The sequence below is a fragment of the Polyodon spathula genome, chromosome 6 (genome assembly GCF_017654505.1).
Source record: "Polyodon spathula isolate WHYD16114869_AA chromosome 6, ASM1765450v1, whole genome shotgun sequence".
Taxonomy (NCBI): domain Eukaryota; kingdom Metazoa; phylum Chordata; class Actinopteri; order Acipenseriformes; family Polyodontidae; genus Polyodon; species Polyodon spathula.
This window is the reverse complement of record NC_054539.1, coordinates 42,320,404-42,341,118: the sequence shown is the minus strand read 5'-3', so window position 1 is coordinate 42,341,118 and position 20,715 is coordinate 42,320,404. Positions and strand designations below refer to the sequence as shown.

General features: G+C 41.0%; 1 protein-coding gene across 4 annotated transcripts in view; it reads right to left on the bottom strand.

Annotated features, from left to right (window-relative positions):
- lyst (lysosomal trafficking regulator) overlaps positions 1-20,715 on the bottom strand; it is a 180,182-nt gene that overhangs the window by 95,949 nt on the left and 63,518 nt on the right. For all 4 annotated transcript variants that reach the window (XM_041252875.1, XM_041252878.1, XM_041252877.1 and 1 more), the window contains 4 exons: positions 19,244-19,442; positions 11,090-11,180; positions 3,998-6,092; positions 1,210-2,176 (listed from right to left, as the gene is read on the bottom strand). In XM_041252875.1, the coding sequence (XP_041108809.1) occupies positions 1,210-2,176; positions 3,998-6,092; positions 11,090-11,180; positions 19,244-19,442 (3,352 nt within the window). The remainder of the gene's footprint in view (positions 1-1,209; positions 2,177-3,997; positions 6,093-11,089; positions 11,181-19,243; positions 19,443-20,715) is intronic.

Here is a 20,715-nt window from a genome sequence, read left to right as displayed (position 1 = left end):
AGAGGAAGATAAGATGGGCCACGAGGACATCTTCCTGCGTTGTGCATGAGGGATGCAGAGCACTCTGTAGAACTGCGGGAGAGATATTTCTCCAGTGTGTGTTTGGAGAAATGTGCACAAAACTCGCAGAAACTGCGGTTTACCAGTGCCTCCTTTGCATGCTCTGGCTCCAGGCAGGAAGAGCTTCTGCATGTCTCACAGAAATAAAACGCAGACATGCAAGTAGCAATGCAGTGCACAGTAACACTGCACAGGTGCTGACGGGGCTGTCCAGGACCAGAACAAGACCAGCTTGGTCGGTATGGTGTGGTTCCACCAGTTTGCAGTTACCGCAGGTTGCACTGTAAAGGGATGCCCATCTGTGGAAGTTACTGGCAAACCCAGAGACTGAAGGAAGCCTGCTTGTTAGAATAAACTAACAAGCCTGTTGGAACCGGGACGGTACCAGGCCAGTTCTGTACAGGTTCGGTGATTTTAGCACCAGGGTGGTACAGTCTGGTGCGTTACCGATGCTGTAACCTCAGTTCCGGTCGGGAACGGAGCGGGTTGGTGACCTCGGTACCAGTACGGTACGGGTCCACCAGTTCACCGTTACCGCGGGTAGCACTGTACAGGGATGCCCACCTGTGCAAGGTACTGGCAAAACCACTCAATAAGTAGTCATACGAGACTGAAGGAAGCCTGCTTGTTAGAATTAACTAACAGCCCGCTGTAATGGTGATACAAAATATGTCATCAAAACAAAATCGAGATGCTGTGGTAGAGATTATAAGCAACCACAATTGAAGCAGACTCTTGGTCCTGCGCAGCACTGCAGGCTGTAGTGCACAAATACGCAGAATTAGTGAAACTAAAACAGCAATTATTTTAATGATCACATAATAGGCTCTACTGTTAGGTCAGTTCTTGAAAGGAAAAGTGGCGCTGAGGTCTACGAGTGCGTCACAGGCCCTGTGAGCTGTTTGATACATTTTATTCAGGTTTCGGTCTTTAGGAGGTAAATACCCATTCAGAAATTGTTGCATTTTGTACTTGAAAGGGAACTTGTATATAGATCATCACTTCCAGAACTTGGGTGTGACACACAAATTAAAGTTTTTCCATGCATCAGAAAGGGGGTTATGCTGCATGAATTATAGTGATAGAGAGACTCAATGGGAAAACACACAATAAAGGGAAAGTCAGTGGTATTATCTCTGTATTAAATACCTGAAAAGAGAGCTCCGGTTCTGCTTTCTGGAGTCCTGAACTTGCACTGTGGAGGCAGATTGCTAAGAGAGCTTCCAGAAGTCTTATGCTCTGCAGTGGCCACTCATCTTCAAGATTTTTAGCTGTGTCATCCACCCTGACCTCCGCCTTTGTCTGAAGACTCTTCCCTGTGAAATTATCTGTAGCCTGTCTGTCGTCTTCTTGGCAGGGCGGCAATGTACTTGCAGTACCAATGCTGAGTGCGGCACAATGGACTTTGCTTGAGTCTCCACCTGGCTGCTTCTTCTTGGCTTTACCATCCTTGTTTTTGATGGACAACTGTTGGATGACCAAGGCAATTAGCCTGTTGCAGACTACCAGGCCACCCAGTTTGTAGAACTGCTTTTGGAACACAGAGCTGGACATGTACATCCAACGGCACATGGACCAGACGTCAGCTGCCCGGCGGATCTGCTCCTTTGAGGGAAGGGCAACACTGTCTGGGGACAGGCAGGGCAGGCGGCCACCCAGGGCCTCGCTAGCTGTGCTGTCATAGCCTGATGTGTCCTCTGAGTCGTTTGTGGAATCCCGATCAGAGTCCGTCTCTTTGCTGACACACAAGAATGCCACGCAGAGGAAGAGGTTGATGGCATTGAGGTGGTAGTCACTGCCGCTCCGAGCACCTCGGCTCTTCTTCTGGGGGCAGGCTTCCTTCAGACCCGCATAAAACCTGCTCAGGCTCCGAGGACCCTCATTGACCTCCCTGCCTGGATGGTTGCTAGGGGAGTCACCCAAGTCAAGTGAGGCCTCCCTTTCCTCAGCTTCAATAATGTCCAGCTTCTGCATTGTGATATCAGTCTGCAGGATGCCCACGCACAGGATCAATGTCTCGAATACTTTTAGCGCTGATGAACGAACAGGATCCAAGTATATCAGCTCTGTCACTTGGTTCATTCCATTACAGCTAAGAAATAGGTCTCTTATCACCCTGTGTAAATTAAGAAAGCCACATTCATTTACTGTTCAAATTAAGCATGACATCAGGTAGAAGAATTCAGAGTCGGTTCTAGGCCTTCTAGGAACTGGGTTACCCGATTCCTGGAAAGGGTTAATTACACAGTTTTTGCACCTAAAGCACTACGAACTAATCTGCACGTGTTTGTGGCTGTAGGCTGAAATAATCAGGTTTGAAGGTCATTGTACGTCATGGCCGGAGTAGGGGAGAAAGGAAGGGAACGCAAGCCAGCTGACCGCATACATTTCTGTGTTGTGCTTTCACATTTTTTAAATGGTCAGTTTGAGAAATAAACTGTGTTCAACAGCTAACCCTGCTTTAGTACAAAGCTCACGCTACATACTATTTTACATAATGGTAACGTTGCTCTTAAATTACTGTGACTGATTCTTTGGCTGAAGAGTTATTATCAGCTCATCATCTAACCATGGAATCTTGTGCAATTAAATCACTTAAACTCCTGACCGTAAACAATGTAACAAAATCTGCTGGCATGCAAGACGCAAGAGATGAAAAAAATCTATTCGTGTTGACTCAAAACTTTATTTAGGCACTTTACGATTTGACTGGTGAAAGATAACATTGGTTTATTACAGTTCACAAAGACAACTTTTTTCAGCTTGGTACGGTAACCTTTTCACATCCTTGTTTGTTTAATTCTTGCTCTTTTTGCTACACTACAGCCCTTCATTAATTACATTATGTTTTCAGGGCATTTTGTTAATGGCACGTGTGCCAAGACAGTTCATTTTATTTGAGAAAAAGAAACGGGTCATAATACTGCTTCAATGAACTCCCATTTAAAAATAAATAACAGGTACAATATCATACAGCAGCCAGCACCTATAAGCTTTACTTGTCATTTATGATAAAACTTTATTAGGCAGTTCACACATTTTCACACTCCAATTCACACATGCTGTTTCTTACTTTACTGAAACTCTTGGACAAAGAGTTCAATATTTTCTCTGAAGGGGAAACTCTTTGTCCACACAGGAATTGTTCTATAGTTGGACAAAGAGGAGAGGGCTGGTCTAGTGGTGTACCTTCTAGTGCTGCACTGTTGCTAGTTATCAATTTATATCTGCATTATTATTATTAAGATGCTGATACTATTTAATTGGTTATCCTACAGTAGTCTTTTTGTAATGCCGCTTAGTGCTGAAAGAGTTAATAAGTTAATGTACATTAGTGGGAGTGTTCCATTTGTTTGTATGAATTTAACATGAACAAACCTTGGAATGAGGTTACATTAAGGGCAGGAGTACAGTACAATGTCTTGCATTCAAAGTCTTATGACAACTATTTATTTCTAACAAACAAAACTTCTGTAGCCACCCTCAAAAGCACACTCCAGACTACTTTTCATACTATTCCAGTAGCAAACTACAGAATCACCAGAGTATTAACAAAGTCAATGTGAATGTCTAATATTTTGTAATGCAAGGCAGGGCATAGTAATTATGAATCCAAGTCACTAAACAGATGCTATGAGGGTTTTAGTTTCGGTGCAGAGATAATACAGGGATCATAAACCTGTATCACAGTTTATGTATCACAGTTTTTAAGTGTAGCACTATTGAGTGTTTTGAAGTTATGGGTGACAATAAGCTAGTTGTTTACAAACAAAATGGCCACTAAAATAAAGTATGACAAACAAAGTATGTGGTGTGGTTTTATCTTGTTTGGGACACATGCTGTACTGTAATGCTGGTGCATTATCTGGTCCATACTTACCAGATGTTACCCCTAATTTATCTGTACACATTTCAGATTCTTCATGACTTGGCTTACCTGGATTTGAAAAGCGAAGGCAGTGTCTGGAGATAGACCTGTAGGATGTCTAGAGGCAAGCACTTGCTGTGGTAGCTGCAAACCTGGGCACAGGAGGTTGTGACCCCCAGCTGTTGGGCGTGGTGAGACAGCTCTACTCCTCTCTGGAGCACTGGGTTGAAGATGTGGGTGTACAGCTGCCACTGCACCACGGCATTGCCTCGCTGGGTCAGGTGGCAAACATGGCCCGCAATCTGCAGACTCAGCTGCCGGTCATCACTGAAGACCAAATCCTGATAGGCCTGCAGGGCGTCCCACTTCCAGAGCATGTCTTCTGTTCCTCCACTGGGTAAGATCCCCTGGGAGCGATAGGAAGGGCTGGAGAAGCCATGTCCCGACTCATTCCCCCCACCGCTGCCGCTGTTCCCTTGCAGTGTTTCCTCCAAACTAGGCAGCTGGCTGCTATCCACCGTGCAAACATTGCAGGACGCCAGCTTGGCCTTCTGGGAGGGCTGCCCCCCTCCAAGCTGCTCTAGGATTAAGCGGCTAAGGATGCTCAAAATATGGGGCTGGTAGCTTCTCAGGGCTGGGGAGCGGAAGACGTGGAGAAATGGAGCCACCACAGAGCGGGGATCCATGCAGCAGCAGATTCCTACTGCCTGTACACCGGCCAGGATCTGGAGGCAGACAGCCCCCGAGGAGGAGACGCACTGAAGGAGACGCAGGCACTGGTGGGCATATGCAGCCAGGCAGCAGCAGCGCTCAGGGTAGCGCACCTTCTCACTGGAGGCCTCCTCCTCAAAGGGGTTGTGGCCAGCTGGCTGCTTGAAGGCAGAAACAGGTAACCCAGAGAGGTCACGGTGGTGGTGGAGGAAGTGGGAATACTCACAGCGCCGGTGGCGGCGACGAGCACATACCGACTGGTGCAGCTGCTCAGACTTGGCCTTCTTGATGGCGCTAACAATCTTCACCACTCCGCTGATCAGTCTCTGGGCTCGTTCCGAGGCTTCCCCAGAAACATCTGGGTCTCGAAATGATAGCCACTCCATTTGCATTACGGTGGCTTCAAAAAGCTCCAAACCCTGGTGCTGGATGAACTCGTGGATCAGCTCCACTGCCTGGCTGAAGAAGAAAGGGTTTGGGGTAGCTGCCTGTAGGCAGCCCAGCAATACCTGTAACACTCCTTCCAGCAGCTCAGGCAGCAGGAGTGCCCGATGGCGGTACCTGGAGAACGAAAAGTCATCTTGGATCTCGTGGAGGGTTTTCTTGGGCCGGGGGGCAAAGGGGTCAGGCTGCTTCTCCAGGCAACTGCGGATCTTCAAGGTGGCCCGCAGGAGGTCGGTTAAATTCTTTCGTAGGTTGTCGGGTAAGGCCTCCCTCCTGCCTACATCCACAGACATCAGGTGGAGGATGGTACGAAGGAGCATTCGCTGGACCAGGGCTATTGGCTCCTCAGTCCAGCCGCTGGCTAGATCCTCACTCTCCCCTCCTCCTTTTCCTCCTCCACCACCTGGTCCGCAGCAGTCCCCAAACTCCATAAGAAACTCAGTTAAGGTGGGAACCACACTGACGGCCAGGGCAGGGTTGTGGTTCAGGGTCATATCAAACTTGCAGACCTTCGCTAGCAGGGACAGAAGCACGTGACACAGATCAAAGGGAGAGTTCTTCATCCGGTTGAGGATGGACAGGGCTGCCGGGTCTGTCAACATCTCAGGGTCAAGCACATACCTCGAATAGTGCTGCTGCTGTTGCTCAGTCTTGTCAAAGACGTGCATGGTTTCTGTTGGTGGTGGCAAAAGCGGAGGATCTTCGGTGGCTGGCTGATGCTGGCGGCTCACAAGCAAGGGCAAGCCGTGCCACCTCCGATGCCTGCTCGTGCTGACCGTTCTGTCATCTGAGTTGGCATCCGAGTCTGATGTTGAAAGCTGCGATTTTCGCGCATCCCTCACAGAATACCTCTGGGCACTCCAACGTTGGCGACGTGCTCTCCAGCTGCCCGAGGCCCGTTTTGATGTGACCTGCACCTCTGAACCTGCCTTTATCTGAGGTGCTTTCAGGACTGGGAAGTTGCTGTCTTTAGTAAAGAAGACATCCACTAATGAAGGTAGACTGAAATCTGTCAAAGAGATGAAGAAAAAAAAATCTTTAGATATAACAAATATGGCACATGCAAACTCGAGGGCAACGGTGAGTTAAAGCATATTAAACAATAGATTGATGATAGGTGCAGTAATGCTATGATTTTATTAAAGTTGATCGGTTCTGTAGAAGTATAAATATTGCTTTGATACATGAGACTTTAGTTCTATTTCTACAATTTTAACCACTTAACACATTTGTATTAATTTTTCATTGCTGATTTAAATTTCTCTTTCTTAAATTAATTCACAGTTTCAAAATACAGTGAAGCCTATCTTCTCAGTTACGATACATCCTGGTTACTATCAAAATGTTGCTATGTTTGGTAAACTCTATTATATTTCACCTGGTTTAGAAAAACTGAAACCCAGTTTAAGAGCAATATTTTGTTCCAATTTTTGTCTCATTATGACTATTTAACTCCCCTGCTTTGGACTTTGTATTATCTTAATACTATATTACTGTATACTGTGTAGTTCTACAAAACAAAAATACAAAGGGTTTAAAAATGTAACCATTACAACTGTACTTTACTTCTACTCAAGTTAACTTTTAATAAACTATAGAAAGCTTTTCTGTTTTTGCTATTGTAATCTTGTATTGTTGTTGCAGACTTTACAACAAAATACTTAAAACAAAAAGTGAACTTCTGTACAGCTTTTCTGGTTAAGTCACACTGGATTAGAATGAGTGCTGCTTTGAATCAAATCCTGCATTAGATCAAGCTTTATCGTGCCAAATAAGAGTTATACGAGTTTAACTGTATCATCCCTGTTTTAAATTCTCCTCCAAAAGTCATTGCTACAATATCATTGTTTTTTTGTTTATATATATATATATATATATATATATATATATATATATATATATATATATATATATATATATATATATATATACAGCTCTGGAAAAAATTAAGAGACCACTGCAAAATTATCAGTTTCTCTGGTTTTACTATTTATAGGTATGTGTTTGGGTAAAATGAACATTTCTCTTTTATTCTATAAACTACTGACAACATTTCTCCCAAATTCCAAATAAAAATATTGTCATTTAGAGCATTTATTTGCAGAAAATGACAACTGGTCAAAATAACAAAAAAGACGCAGTGTTGTCAGACCTCAAAGAAAATAAGGTAGCAAGTTTTCTTCCAGGACAACCTTGTACTTGGCTTGATTCATGAGTTCTTCACAAAGACAAATCTGCTCGATTCCAGCCTTGCTGAATCACTCCCAGATGAGCCCAATTTTCAGCTTTGCCCAACACCTGGTCGTCTAATGGTTAGACGGAGACCTGGAGAGGCCTACAAGCCACAGCGTCTCGCACCCACTGTGAAATGTGGTGGAGGATCGGTGATGATCTGGGGGTGCTTCAGCAAGGCTGGAAGTGGACAGCTTTGGCATGAATCAAGCCAAGTACAAGGTTGTCCTGGATGAAAACGTGCTTCCTTTTGCTCTGACAATGTTCTCCAACTCTGAGGATTGGTTTTTCCAGCAGGACAATGCTCCATGCCACACAGCCAGGTCAATCAAGGTGTGGATGGAGGACCACCATATCAAGACCCTGTCATGGCCAGCCCAATCTCCAGACCTGAACCCCATTGAAAACCTCTGGAATGTGATCAAGAGGAAGATGGATGGTCATAAGCCATCAAACAAAGCTGAGCTGCTTGAATTTTTGTGCCAGGAGTGGCATAAAGTCACTCAACATCAATGTGAAAGACTGGTGGAGAGCATGCCAAGACGCATGAAAACTGTGCTTGAAAATCAGGGTTATTCCACCAAATATTGATTTCTGAACTCTTCCTAAGTTAAAACATTAGTATTGTGTTGTTTAAAAATGAATATGAACGTATTTTCTTTGCATTATTCGAGGTCTGACAACACTGCATCTTTTTTGTTATTTTGACCAGTTGTCATTTTCTGCAAATAAATGCTCTAAATGACAATATTTTTATTTGGAATTTGGGAGAAATGTTGTCAGTAGTTTATAGAATAAAACAAAAATGTTCACTTTACCAAAACACATACCTATAAATAGTAAAACCAGAGAAACTGATCATTTTGCAGTGGTCTCTTAATTTTTTACAGAGCTGTGTGTATATATATATATATATACACACACACACACACACACACACACACACACACACATATATATATACAGTGTGTGTGTGTGTATGTATGTATATATATGTGTGTATATATATGTATATATATATATATATATATATATATATATATATATATATATATATATATATATATATATATATATATAATTTCTTTCTAGTACCCTGTCAACAGAAAAACAAGCTGGGCACATTTAAATTTGTAGTTTGTAGTGTACTCATAATATTAACATATGAATTATACGGATTTTCAATCCATTAATAACATGACGATAACATTATGTACCTAATCCTGTTCTCCTACCCGCCTTTGCCGCTGACGCACAACTTAAATACAGTAACCAATAAAGTAAAAATGTATGAACCCCTTGTTAAAAAAAAAAAAAAAAAAAAAAAAAAGAGCATGCAATTACTAAAATCCTGAGTCAACAAGGTCAGTTACTTTAAGCAACATCTGAAAAAAGAAAACAAACAATCTTCTTTTTATGTTAAGTAAAAGCAGGGCAGCTTCTGATGTAAGATTTTCAAGAAAGTTTACCACATATTTGCAAGAATATCTGGAGAAATACGTAAAACATTTGGAACGCTACTTGCTGCTAAGTGGGTGACTAACAAACTGCACTGCTAATGCGACTCAAACTTAATTTTCATGAATGAATAAAAACCTGTCAGCGTTAGCTGAACCAAGTGTCAATTACCATTACTTACACTTTACATCATCTACATTTTACTAGCATTATATTGCTTACTATTTTTTCTATTGAGAATTCTGTATCATCCTCCCATCACTGTTTTTGGTTTGATTGTTGTTTACTATTCCAGCAACAAATTCCTTCAGCAGAAAAGATTCCCCAAAGTGATTATGATGAAGGGAAGCATATTGATGTCGCGATGTCCACAGAAGCCTGTGCAGCGCTGGTGTTTTTGTCTGTACCTGCCCAAGTCTGTGCTCTCACTTCTTATAAAACCGAGACATATTTTATTTTTAGGTTTTCATATTGAAAGCCATATCTTTTCTCGTGATAGAAAGATTAGGAGGGAGTCTGTTGTGGTTAATAATTTATTAGAAGTTATCTGCACTAACAGAGAGAGCTATGATGAAATTAGTAAAATCATTTATGTCAGGCAGCAAAGATTATCTGCTGCATATCAGCTTACAAACCACTAAGGATTAACTACAAAGGCCTCCACACACTATGATATGCGATCTGTCCTGCAATGAAATGGTACTTTGCTGTGACACTATCTTTCACTCCAGAGACGACAGGCAGGCGCACACGATATGATAGGCAACTCTCCTTTGAATGTATCAGCTTGAAAAAAATCACAAGTATGATGTCATACAGCAAATTTCAAATTAGGACATATAAAGCTATTTGTTGATAACTGCAGAACAAATGAGGTGTGATCTGAAATGCTGTTAAATGCAAGAACAGTAATCCGTTGCGTATCCACCCGTCACATATCCGTCCTAACCGTTTATCGGCCATGATTAAGTTCCTTAGTTTATTATTGAGCAGAGATTAGTTCAGATACTGTAGTTCCTACCAATGTTTCCGTACACTGTGTTGCATGTACTCCGTGCGCTGCCACTGCTGGTAGTGTCACGTGAGCTATCCAGTGTGTTGATATGTAAATAAATCCTGTTTGCCTGCGGGGTGTATCAACTTTAACCTCCGTCTCGATCTCCTGCCTGTCACTCAGCAGCTAATAAACATGCATAATATATAATAGCTGTTCAGAATACTTTTCAGTAAAAGATAAACAAATCATAAACACCAGCTATATCCAGTTCCCTGGAAATGGCCTGCCAGACTTCCCTCATTGCTCTGTCTTTATTATTTTTGTGTCCTTTATTGTATAGTGCCGGGTATTCTGATACTGCAAGAATTATCTTTTCTTCTGCCAATGTGTAAGGTGAATCCTACTTTTTTCCGCATCACTTCAGTATCATATCAAAAATACACATTTTATTATATTTTGTTGTGGTGCGGTGTCGTTCGACACAAATCGCCTGTCGCATCGCATCCTGTGTGTCAAGGCCTTACAACATAATTGTACCTTTGTTCTGAAAACTACTCACAGATGGTTAGGGATAAATTGATTGTGTTCAGTGTAATTTTTTAATTTGTGAACTAAGTACACAGCAAGGAGTATTAATCCTTTCAACACTGATGACAACCAAAAAAATTGATTTTACTGGTCACACAAAGGTGGTGTACACTAAAAAGCTTATATCACCTTAAGCAAGGACATTATCTTGCTTAATGTCCTTACATGCCAGATCAACCAGGAGGCACTACCGTTACATAACATCTGCATAGATTTCACATCAAGAACCTTTTCTGACATGCCTACTGAAATTATACACTTGGAGAACTACAAAAATTCAAAGCAGCAATAAAAAAAAAGCTTTTTTAAATCTAATTTGCTGGCACTATCACACCTACAGTATGTACAGTCAACCACAGCAAAGACAAAGCCTTATTTTAACTAATATACAACAATCTATGCTCAAATGCTAGCCTTCCACATTATGGACCCTATGCACAAAGCTTAAACTCATGGGTTATTCACAGTAGTTTTTAAGATGTACTTGGTGTAATAAAACAAAACTAGCTATTAAAAAAAAAAAAAAAAAAAAACAAACAAACAAAAAAAACACAAGTAAAGCTTTATAAAAAAATCAGGGCCCTATGTTAATAAAATTCAGCATTTTCCAAAAACAAGGCAACTTACGACAACGAACATAACGACAACACTGCAGCTCCTCCCCTATGGCTAGGCTTTAAAGTTTGAACTACTTTCTACACAGTACAGACCACCAATAAAGAAGCGCCTACCTGGAGCTTTCTCTTCTTGCACTGGGATCTTCCAAACCAGAGGCAGAAGCGACAGCAGCAAAGTGAGCAGCTCTTCCCTGCAGGTCAGCTCCTGTTTGAGAACAGAGGGGATATCTTCAGTTTCCTATTGGCAGAAATTAATGACTCTTTAAATAAAAATATGGGTAGAACAGGGTCCACAGACAAAAGGGAGCTACTGAGCTGCAACTACCACCGTGTTTTTTGAGAAAGCAGCACACTGATTATATTTTTTTGTAGCCTACCAAATATTGTACTGGATGTAAAGCTGCGAAAGAGTGACTTACATCAAAAGCCAGTCCAGACTTCCAATAGCCAATCGGCGTTCTCTGCAGGTTATTTTACGCCTCTGTGTAACTGTTTCCATAAATACTGTCTCTGAACCTTTCATGTTGAAAGAATTCCTCACTATGGGGAGAGCGCAGCCCCATAGTGTGAATTAAAAGTAAATAAGGTGCATGCGTACCACGCTGTGGCCAGCTGAAGACAAAACAGCATGACACACTTCCACCTGGCATCTTCAGAATGGCTTTGACTACAGTGCAGCTTTTAGGACCGGAGCATAAGCAGCCAGTATTGAACATCAGGACCTGGGGGCTGTAGCATCAGTTTAATACTGTAAGGCCTTCCCTCCTCTGGCAAATGCCATTGCTCAGGAACAGGAGAACAGTGTTATGCTTTGCTACTCTCACGATAATGCCATGAGCAGCTAGATGCTGAATTTGAATGCAAATTATAAATCACATTTGAATATACAGGCTCCAAAGTTAACGAATTAGATCAGAAAAATGAGAATAAAACCTTCTTTATGACTCTTCCACACAGAACATGATAAATCATAGTGCTTCCAGTGGTGTTCTTGCACTAGAAACATGGGAAATTCAGAAATAATTTCAGGTTTGACTGGCAAAACATGACTGGGTTATGTGAGCAGAAAAAAAGTTTACCAAACACCCTCCCAGTCACCACCAGAGTCTCTTTCATTTCACTAAGAAACAGCCATTACTGTTTAAGATTTCAGTGTTGTGCTTTTGAGTGCCTGTCTCAATTCTCATTTCTGTTATCACTTTCCACAAAAATGAAGTATTAACGTCAAAGGAGATGGTTATCAGTGCTGACAAAAACTCATGATGTTATGATACCATGATACTACAGTATTTGTCTCTTCAGGGTTACTAGGAAATGTTCTTACATCTACAAGCCATTCAAGACAATACATGCGTTTTCAAGAAAATGTAATGTACTGTAGTAGATACATGCTGGGGTTCAATTGTTAGTATTCAATTCACAAATTGTTTCACTTGTACTGAATAAAAGAATATTCAAAACGACCAATTCTTGTATTATTCAACATTCTGGTGCAGTGGTTCTCTAACTTGTATAAAGGTCCTACACAAATGAAAAAAAACAGTCTAAAGCCATCAAAAGAGGAATATAAAAGTGCATTTGTCAAAAAGACAGCCGGAGTGGGGGGCGTCAGACCAGAAACAGGAACCAGGAAATAAACGACAGAGAGGTGGAGTTTGGTGGAGCTGAGCGAGTGGTCTCGCTCAGCATTTAATAAATGATTACAGTCAGAAAATAAAAGGTTTGTAACAAAAACAGCACACGGCACGTGAGGCCAAAATAAATAGACAAACAAAACGAGTAGAGACTAACAAAACATGGTCGACGAACGCTACACAAAACAAGTACGGTGCTGGTGCTTCCAGCACTCGTAGCAATTGATATTTATAAGTACGCTTCTCCTCTCTCTCCCCCGTTCTCCACTCCCGAACACACAACCCCAAGAGAGTGAAAATATGCAGCTTTTATGCAGCTGTACCGAGACTCGATGGCTAATTAATCATTCAGTTGGAGTCGCGGTACAACTGCACGTGAATTAATAAAGTGCAATTCGCCCTGCTCACATATTATTACATTTTACTTGCACGTGAAGTGCTGTGCAATCTTCATGCCTAAGTACAAATATACATTTTAAACACTCATGTTACACATACCTGTTTATATCCTGCGTACCAATGAATACACACCAACATTAACAACAGAAAATACACACAGGGGCGGAAACTTTGCCACAGCATTACAGAGACTTTTATAGCATAGATTTACAAGTAAAAATAATATGCACAGAACAAAACATTAGATAGCTGAACAGAATTAACTTGCACTTATTATCCGGAGTCTGAGGTCTATCCCTCTCCTGGAGTTACTGAAGGCAAGACAAACGGGCCCTCTTCGTCCTGACACACAGACTTCAGCTGCCGTTCAGGGTATTACACATAATACTCTAAGTGTTTTCCCCTTGCACCCTACTTTCAAATCAAACTAGTAACTGCCACCGTATATACCTACAGCAAAAGCCTACCTACACATTAACCCATTAATTTCAAAGTAGGCGCTTTGAATGACAGTCATTTAAACAAATGTCATTCTAGTGCTGTTTCAGTCAATGAGAACTGTCAGAACAGAATGAAATGACTGACAGTGAAACTACAGTAGTCACTGAGTTGACTGACAGCGACCCCTAGCCATTCAGAGCAGAAGGGAGACGGGACAGATAGCAATTATTAAAACTACAGTGACCGGATATGATTTCGAAATTACAATTGTTAAGAAAAAAATAAAACAGTGATTTACCGACGTTTATCCAATATAAATTTATTTCAGTCGAACTCAGATTTTTTGGGAATTTGACATTTAATGAGCTTTACAGATTAAAACAGAAAAGTAGCAAGTCTAAATATATGTGATACAGTAATTGGACCTTTTTTAATTCCCTAGTCGTCACTGGATACGATAATCTTCTGTTTTCATGCTGAAATACAGACATTTATTTATTTTTTTTAAATAAATCGCACAAGAGAAAAATGTATTCTTTTCAAACAAAAATATCACTGCCTTGCAAAATAAAATTATGGCTATTTCATAAAAATGCTTTTAGCTTAAAATACATTAGAGTCTTGCAAACATTAAAAGAAAACCTGACTTTACAGCATATGATAACACTTGAAGGTTTATATTAAATGAATAAAGTAACTACAGCACATCCTCTTGTGACTTCCACACAGTATACAAACTGTATAATACAAAATTCACGATCTGGGTCATTGCCTCCAAGGCCTCTATCAGCCCTGGACATCCTCTTGTGATCCCCTTCATCTGGGGGCTTCAATTGGACAAAATCCAGGAGGATATCCAGGTGGTTGGTCTCCCCTCCGTTTTTAGCAACAGGGGGTTCTGGGGTCCCTCAGCCAGCCTTCATACCTCTCCATCCCTCTGTGGAGAGATGGCCTATCCTTTCCCCTCTGAACAGGACTTTCTCTTCTGTAATGCCTCACCACAGTGAAGTGCAGGTACCACAAACTTTCCTCCATGTTCTTTCACAAAAAAAAAGTGACCTGGAGTAGCTGTTCTGGCCTGAGTCCTGGAGGCACTGGAGGTATCCGCAGGACACCACGTGTGCCAGGGTAGCAGAGTGGTGATGACGTCCTCAGACCAGATACAGAAGCTGACAGATACAACACAGCTAGGTACTCGGGTGAAAAAAACGCATTATAGCGCCGTTTTTATTAAGTAAAAATAAATTAAATATTTAAACAAAAAACACTGCTCACAGACCAAAAATAAAAGTTTAAAACAAAACAAATCTTGTCCACTGACACCAAAAAGCAAATAAACAAGCTTCCAGCACTCGTAGCAATTATCTTTTACTTCTTACTTTTGTTTCGTTATTGATTTATTTTTCGTGCTCTCTCTAATACTAAGACCATATTTTTTTTAAATCAACAACATACATTCAAATTATTAATAACAAAACATACTCGTTTTAAATAAACATGACACCATACATTTTTAAATCGTAATACACCTGTACAAATCTGTAGTGCACTACTGAGTATATTTCTTAGCAATGGGTTTATAGTTAAGTGATAGAGCCCGTCAATAATGCAAATCTGTAGTGCACTACTGAGTATATTTCTTAGCAATGGGTTTATAGTTAAGTGATAGAGCCCGTCAATGCAGGCTCTACCGTGTGGTAGATGACCGCGGCTGGAGTTATGCGTCTCGAGCCGAAGGCGAGGGCACGAACGAAAGACAAGGTCATCTACCACACGGTAGATCCCACATCGAGAGGGCTCTCTCGCTATTAAAAAAATGATTTTTTTCTTTATTTTCTCTTTAAAGAAAACTTTAAAACCTATATTTACCTTGAACCTCTGATATTTCGGCAGTTAACATTCCGCTGAGGAAAATAGTCCCTAACATTAACTAGAATAGAAAAACAAACACACACAGAGAAAATACTATTATTATTAAATTATTATTACATATTTATTTATTAGGGTCTTATTCCTTCTTATTATAATTTATCTGGACATATACAATTATTTAGTATTGAGTCGGACTCTAAACTTGTTGTTGGAGGCGGGGCATCATTCAAGCAGGCAGGGAGTGGATTGGCTGGTGCGAAAAGAACTGAAACCGGGTTGGCAGGTTGACTGGCTGGTTTTGAGGGAGGATGTTGTTTGGATACAGCCGATGACAGAAGTGTGGACCAATCTTGTCTTCCCTGTTGATTTGCTGTCCAGTAACTGCGAATTGAGCCTTCAATACTGTGTATTGTTAGACATGCTTTTGCTTGCCTCTAGCCCAACGTCAAAAAGAATGTTTGAGTAGCTTTTTATGTTATCAGATTAGTTGTAGATTAGAATGTTAAGAGAAAGGCCGGTATGTATGCGCGGATTGATTTAAAATTTAATTCACAGTTAAGCACTTCAACGTTCCAGTGGGCATCTATGCAAAATAGAAGCCCGCTAGATCTGGAAGCTGATTGGCTGTTTGCGCTCAATCATTTTCTATTAAACAGAAATCTTTTCAATGATGAAACGGGAGTTACTAGGAATAAAATAGCACAGTGTTTCCGAATTGCAATGCGTTGCTGTGACAGATAAAAAAAATAATAATTAAAAAAAAGTCTGCATCAAAGATAATACACAGTGACTACCATACGGTATACATTTATATACTGTACATAAACAAAGTTTGCATTGGATGCCGACAGTTTCTTCGGATACAAACAAAACGCTCCAACGCATTAATGTAAGTGCACAATGTAATGTCTGTGTTCTACTTGTATTCTATAAATGTCTAGTATTTTTTTATTTTTATTTTTAGTTATTTATTTCATTCTCATTTAGAAGTATTTAGTAAAATATGTAACTAAAGCATGTATGATTATATATTTTGTAAAATCGTGGTCTGAGTCAGACTAATAAAGCAATAAATGTCACTTCTCCGGTTGTTGCGTTTGGGAGACAGCTCAAACCATATGCATATTTTAAAGATGGGATGATTATAAAGCTTACAAAAGACTAAGATGTGGATAAAATGGGAAACAAAACAGCCATGATTTTCCCAATAAGATTTTTACTTTTCAGATGTTTCAATGGAAATCACAAACAACTTGAACAACTTCTCCGGTGAAGCATATGAAACCACGTCAATAATTTATAGTGCTATTCTTGAAAACAAAATAAAAAAACACAGTGTTTATACATCTGATACTCAACATGCATTATTGGCTACGTGGCAACATTTTTAATAACCGAATAATGCACACTAAGTGCCTATTTGTAGATTGCAAAGACTGCACTATTGAGTTTACAGTGATTTAGGTGAAATGGAATAATTTAGAAATTAGTTTTTGTTACAGTCAGTGCTGTAACATGAATACTAATCCATTTTTTGTGGCCAAATGCCACTTGTAAATGCAAGCTCTTTCAGTTTCAAGTCAGGTCTATGTTTCCCTTTGCATTAGCATTCAGCCAATTTTGTGACGCAACCCAGAAATAAATAATTACCATGTATTGGATTTTTTAAATGTCGCTTGGAAGACCATTAATAACAAGAAAGTAAATGGTATGTTACTAGGAGCACCTTGGTCCGGTCCTGCCTGATTTTCTCCAGACACAGCAAGGCGAGCGGTGGGAAGGCTTATAACAGATGTTGCTACCTCCTGAGACACCACAGCGGCGTCCTTTGAGTCAGTGACTGAAGTTGTAGTCTCGCCCTGAAAGGGAAGGGGACTGGGCTTGAACTCCAGCGAGTTGGCGGTTTGACGCTAGTAAGCACCCAGATCTAAGCACCGAACATTCCTACAATTCAGCGAGAACAGTTCCTTGGAAGAAAACTGCTGCCTACATCTTTTCCATCTTTTCCGAGTTTGCCAATTGCCTGAAATGGCGACTCTTCTTCCTAGAAGGTACCAGATCGGTTCAGTACTGGTTGGGTGTATTTAACACCGGGTCAGTACTGGTTCAGACCAGTTCAGTGACTTTGTCACCATGTAGGACCTGGTCGATACCGGTTCGGTGGCTTTAGCTCCGGGTCAGTACCGGGACAGTAACCTAAGTCCTGGTTCAGTACCGGGTTGGTGACCTTTGTACTGGTTCTGCATGGATTCCCCGGTTCGCAGTCACTGCAGTGTGGCAACATACAGGGATGGCCACCTGTAAATTCCACTGGCAAAACCACTCAGTCAGTGCCCACACGAGACTGGGGGAAGTCTGCTTGTTAGAATGGACCAACAGCCTTCGCAATGGTGATGATAAAAAGATGTCACCAAAACAGCATCATGCAAGTATCCCGGTCCTGCATAGTGCTGCTCAGCCTGGCAGCTGCTCTTTCTGCATGTGTGCTGAGCACCACACTGCAGACAGGCCTGCGCGTATATCTGTATGAGAAAAAAAAAAAAAACCCAGAGAAAATACTCTCTCAAGAAAAAACAATATTTAAACAATTGCGTAAAACATATAAAATGTCTCGTATGGTGCTAATAGCAAAAATGAGAAAAAAAATAGCTGGAGCTATGGAGCCTGGGGGGAGAGCACAAAGTAGGTCGATGTATGTTGCCGGACCCTGGGAAGGCGCAACTCGAGCTGCTGGCTTCACGCAGGGTACAAGGCCACAGCGGGTGTAACAAGCAACAGGCTGTAGTGCACATAAATACACGTAATTAGTTCAAAACTATTACAGTCATTAGTTTAAATATCACATATAATTTGGTGTAGAAAACAAAGAATACGAAATATATACAGATATAAGCAGCAATGTACTTATCTGAACAATGCTCTCCAATCAGGTCAGTTTTGAAAAGAAAACTTGCGCTGAGATCTGTGAGCGCAGTCCTTTTGTGGCCTAGGAGGCGGTGCCACGATTGCATCACATGATCAAAGAGCTGCTTTGGTATACAATTTTCAGGATTCAGACTTTCGGAGGTAAATACCCATTCAGTAATGGTTACATTTCATACTTGAAAGGGAACGGAGCATTCCCTAAAACAAGTTTATCTATGTATTATGCATTTTTCTAAGGAAGGCTTTATCTAAATGATTTCCCCAATGTATTTACACTTTGCATGAGTATTTAGTAAAATAAGCTACTATAAGTATATACAAGTTACTTCGCGTAATGTTGATCATGACAACATACTTTCTCAGAGCTAGAACCTACAGTACATTCATTACACTAACACCTGTAATGTGTTTTTCATATTTTTGTGTGTGTGTTGTGTATAGTGTCAACACTAACAACAATGTTGTAAATCAAGTCATTCCATTTACTGAATTCATTTTAATAACTGTAAAAACTGGGACCAAGCTTCAGCTAAGGAAACGACTAACTGTAACATACACTGACACATTATCATCAGGGGGAACTTGGATCTCACTAGGCAGACATTCCTTTTTTTTTTTTTACAAAAAAGAGATAATCCACTTCAAACCTTACCCTCACCATACCAAACACACACACACAAAAAAACATAAAAAGACAACCTGGAACATTTAAATGTATGGAACTATGTGGCAGTGAAACACATGGACTAAACACAGACAATGTGCTGAACATCCTTATACCATAAAATATTATATCATATGTGTTTGTATAGCTTAAATACCCCTGTTTAAATTTAAGGATAACCCACTGGCAGATTTAGTTAAGCCTTTTAGTAAAACTATGGGTAACTATCACTGCATAAAAGATCTATTCAGTGAATAAAAATCACCCTCAGAAGAAGGTAGGTCGGTCACTGTTGGGATGTTTTCGTATTTTCATTCTACAGGGATGTGTTACCTGGTCGACGATGGAACCCAAGGTACTGAGAAGCAGGAAGCCCCGCCCCCGCACCAAGTACTCTCCCAGAGCCACCATGTGACTCTCCTCCTCTTCCTCCTCCCGGGCCTCAGCCCTCTGGGCCACCGCGTTGCACAGTTGGTGCACATCTGTCAGGAACTCTCGGGCCAAGGTGTTACTGGCGCTGCTCATGTCTGTGCTGGGGAGAAAGAGATGGTGAGAGAACAGAGCACTGGGTTAGAGCATCCGACCACAGGAACACTTACAAATATTCACTACAAAAGAGAATGTTGCACACAGTCGCCATTTACTGCACACTTCCAAAAAGCACCAAGGCATGTGGTGTAGGAATGTGAGGGTTAACGTCCTGGTGGAGACTACAGTAGCAGTGCACAAAACCAACACTTAATTAACAACAAACAAAACATTTAAAAAGATAGTGGTTTGAGTTTTGAAAGACTATTCTAACATGGAAAAACCAAGCTTGTGATAGCAATACAAACTCATAAAGAACAACCTGTACAGCTCCAATAGCTGTCAAACAAAATAACTTCTCCAATAAGCACCTTTTGACCGATAGAAATGTTTGGAAATAGCTTTTTTTTTTCCCCCTTGATGTTATTGCAACATTAAAATACAAGTTTATTCTTTCCCATCTTAAACCGTCTGCTTGAATGATCAGGATGCTAGTCAGCTTCTTACCACACATTGCTGTTTTACTTACAGTAATACACAAGCTTACTGAACTCAGTTTGCTATGTTACTGGTTTGATATGGTCACAGTAGCTTTTATCTGTCTTGCCCCAGACAGCGCTGTGTTGCACATTAGAAGGTGGCAAATAAGCTGTACAGGAATGAATTCCAGGAATAATTAAATTTAAAAATTGAATATATTGTATATACTTTTGAGTTAAAATGGCATACAATCATATTTAATCAACTGTTATAGGAAATATCAAGTTATATTGCTAACTACCGTAAAAACTGTTGTATAAATTGATTTTTTAGGCATTTTGCAGGACCCTTAAAAAGGGGGGAGCAGCTAACACACCAATGCAATGTATGCGAGGCCGCCCTTAACACTCTTGTTCCAAAACCAGGGTTTTGTGGAGCCACAACATTCAGCCGACAGAACCGCCTAAAAGTATGGGGAGTGGACCACACCTCTGAATCGCAATGACCCTGACAGATGCGCCTTGGAAAAAATCCCACAAAGTTGCCATGCCCCTGGTGGAATGGGCAGTGAGCTTTTCTGGAGGGGGCAAGTTGGCTCGCTCATAAGCAGTCTTAACTGTGTCTTTGATCCATTTTGACAGCCTCTGTTTAGACAGAGCTTTCCCATGGGTCCCTTTCCCATAACAGATGAAAAACTGTTCAGCCTCAAACTCTCTGTTCTGTCCACATAATACGTTAAAGCCTGCACCAGACAAAACATATGGAGATGTCGCTCCTTGTCAGACTGGAAGGAGGTG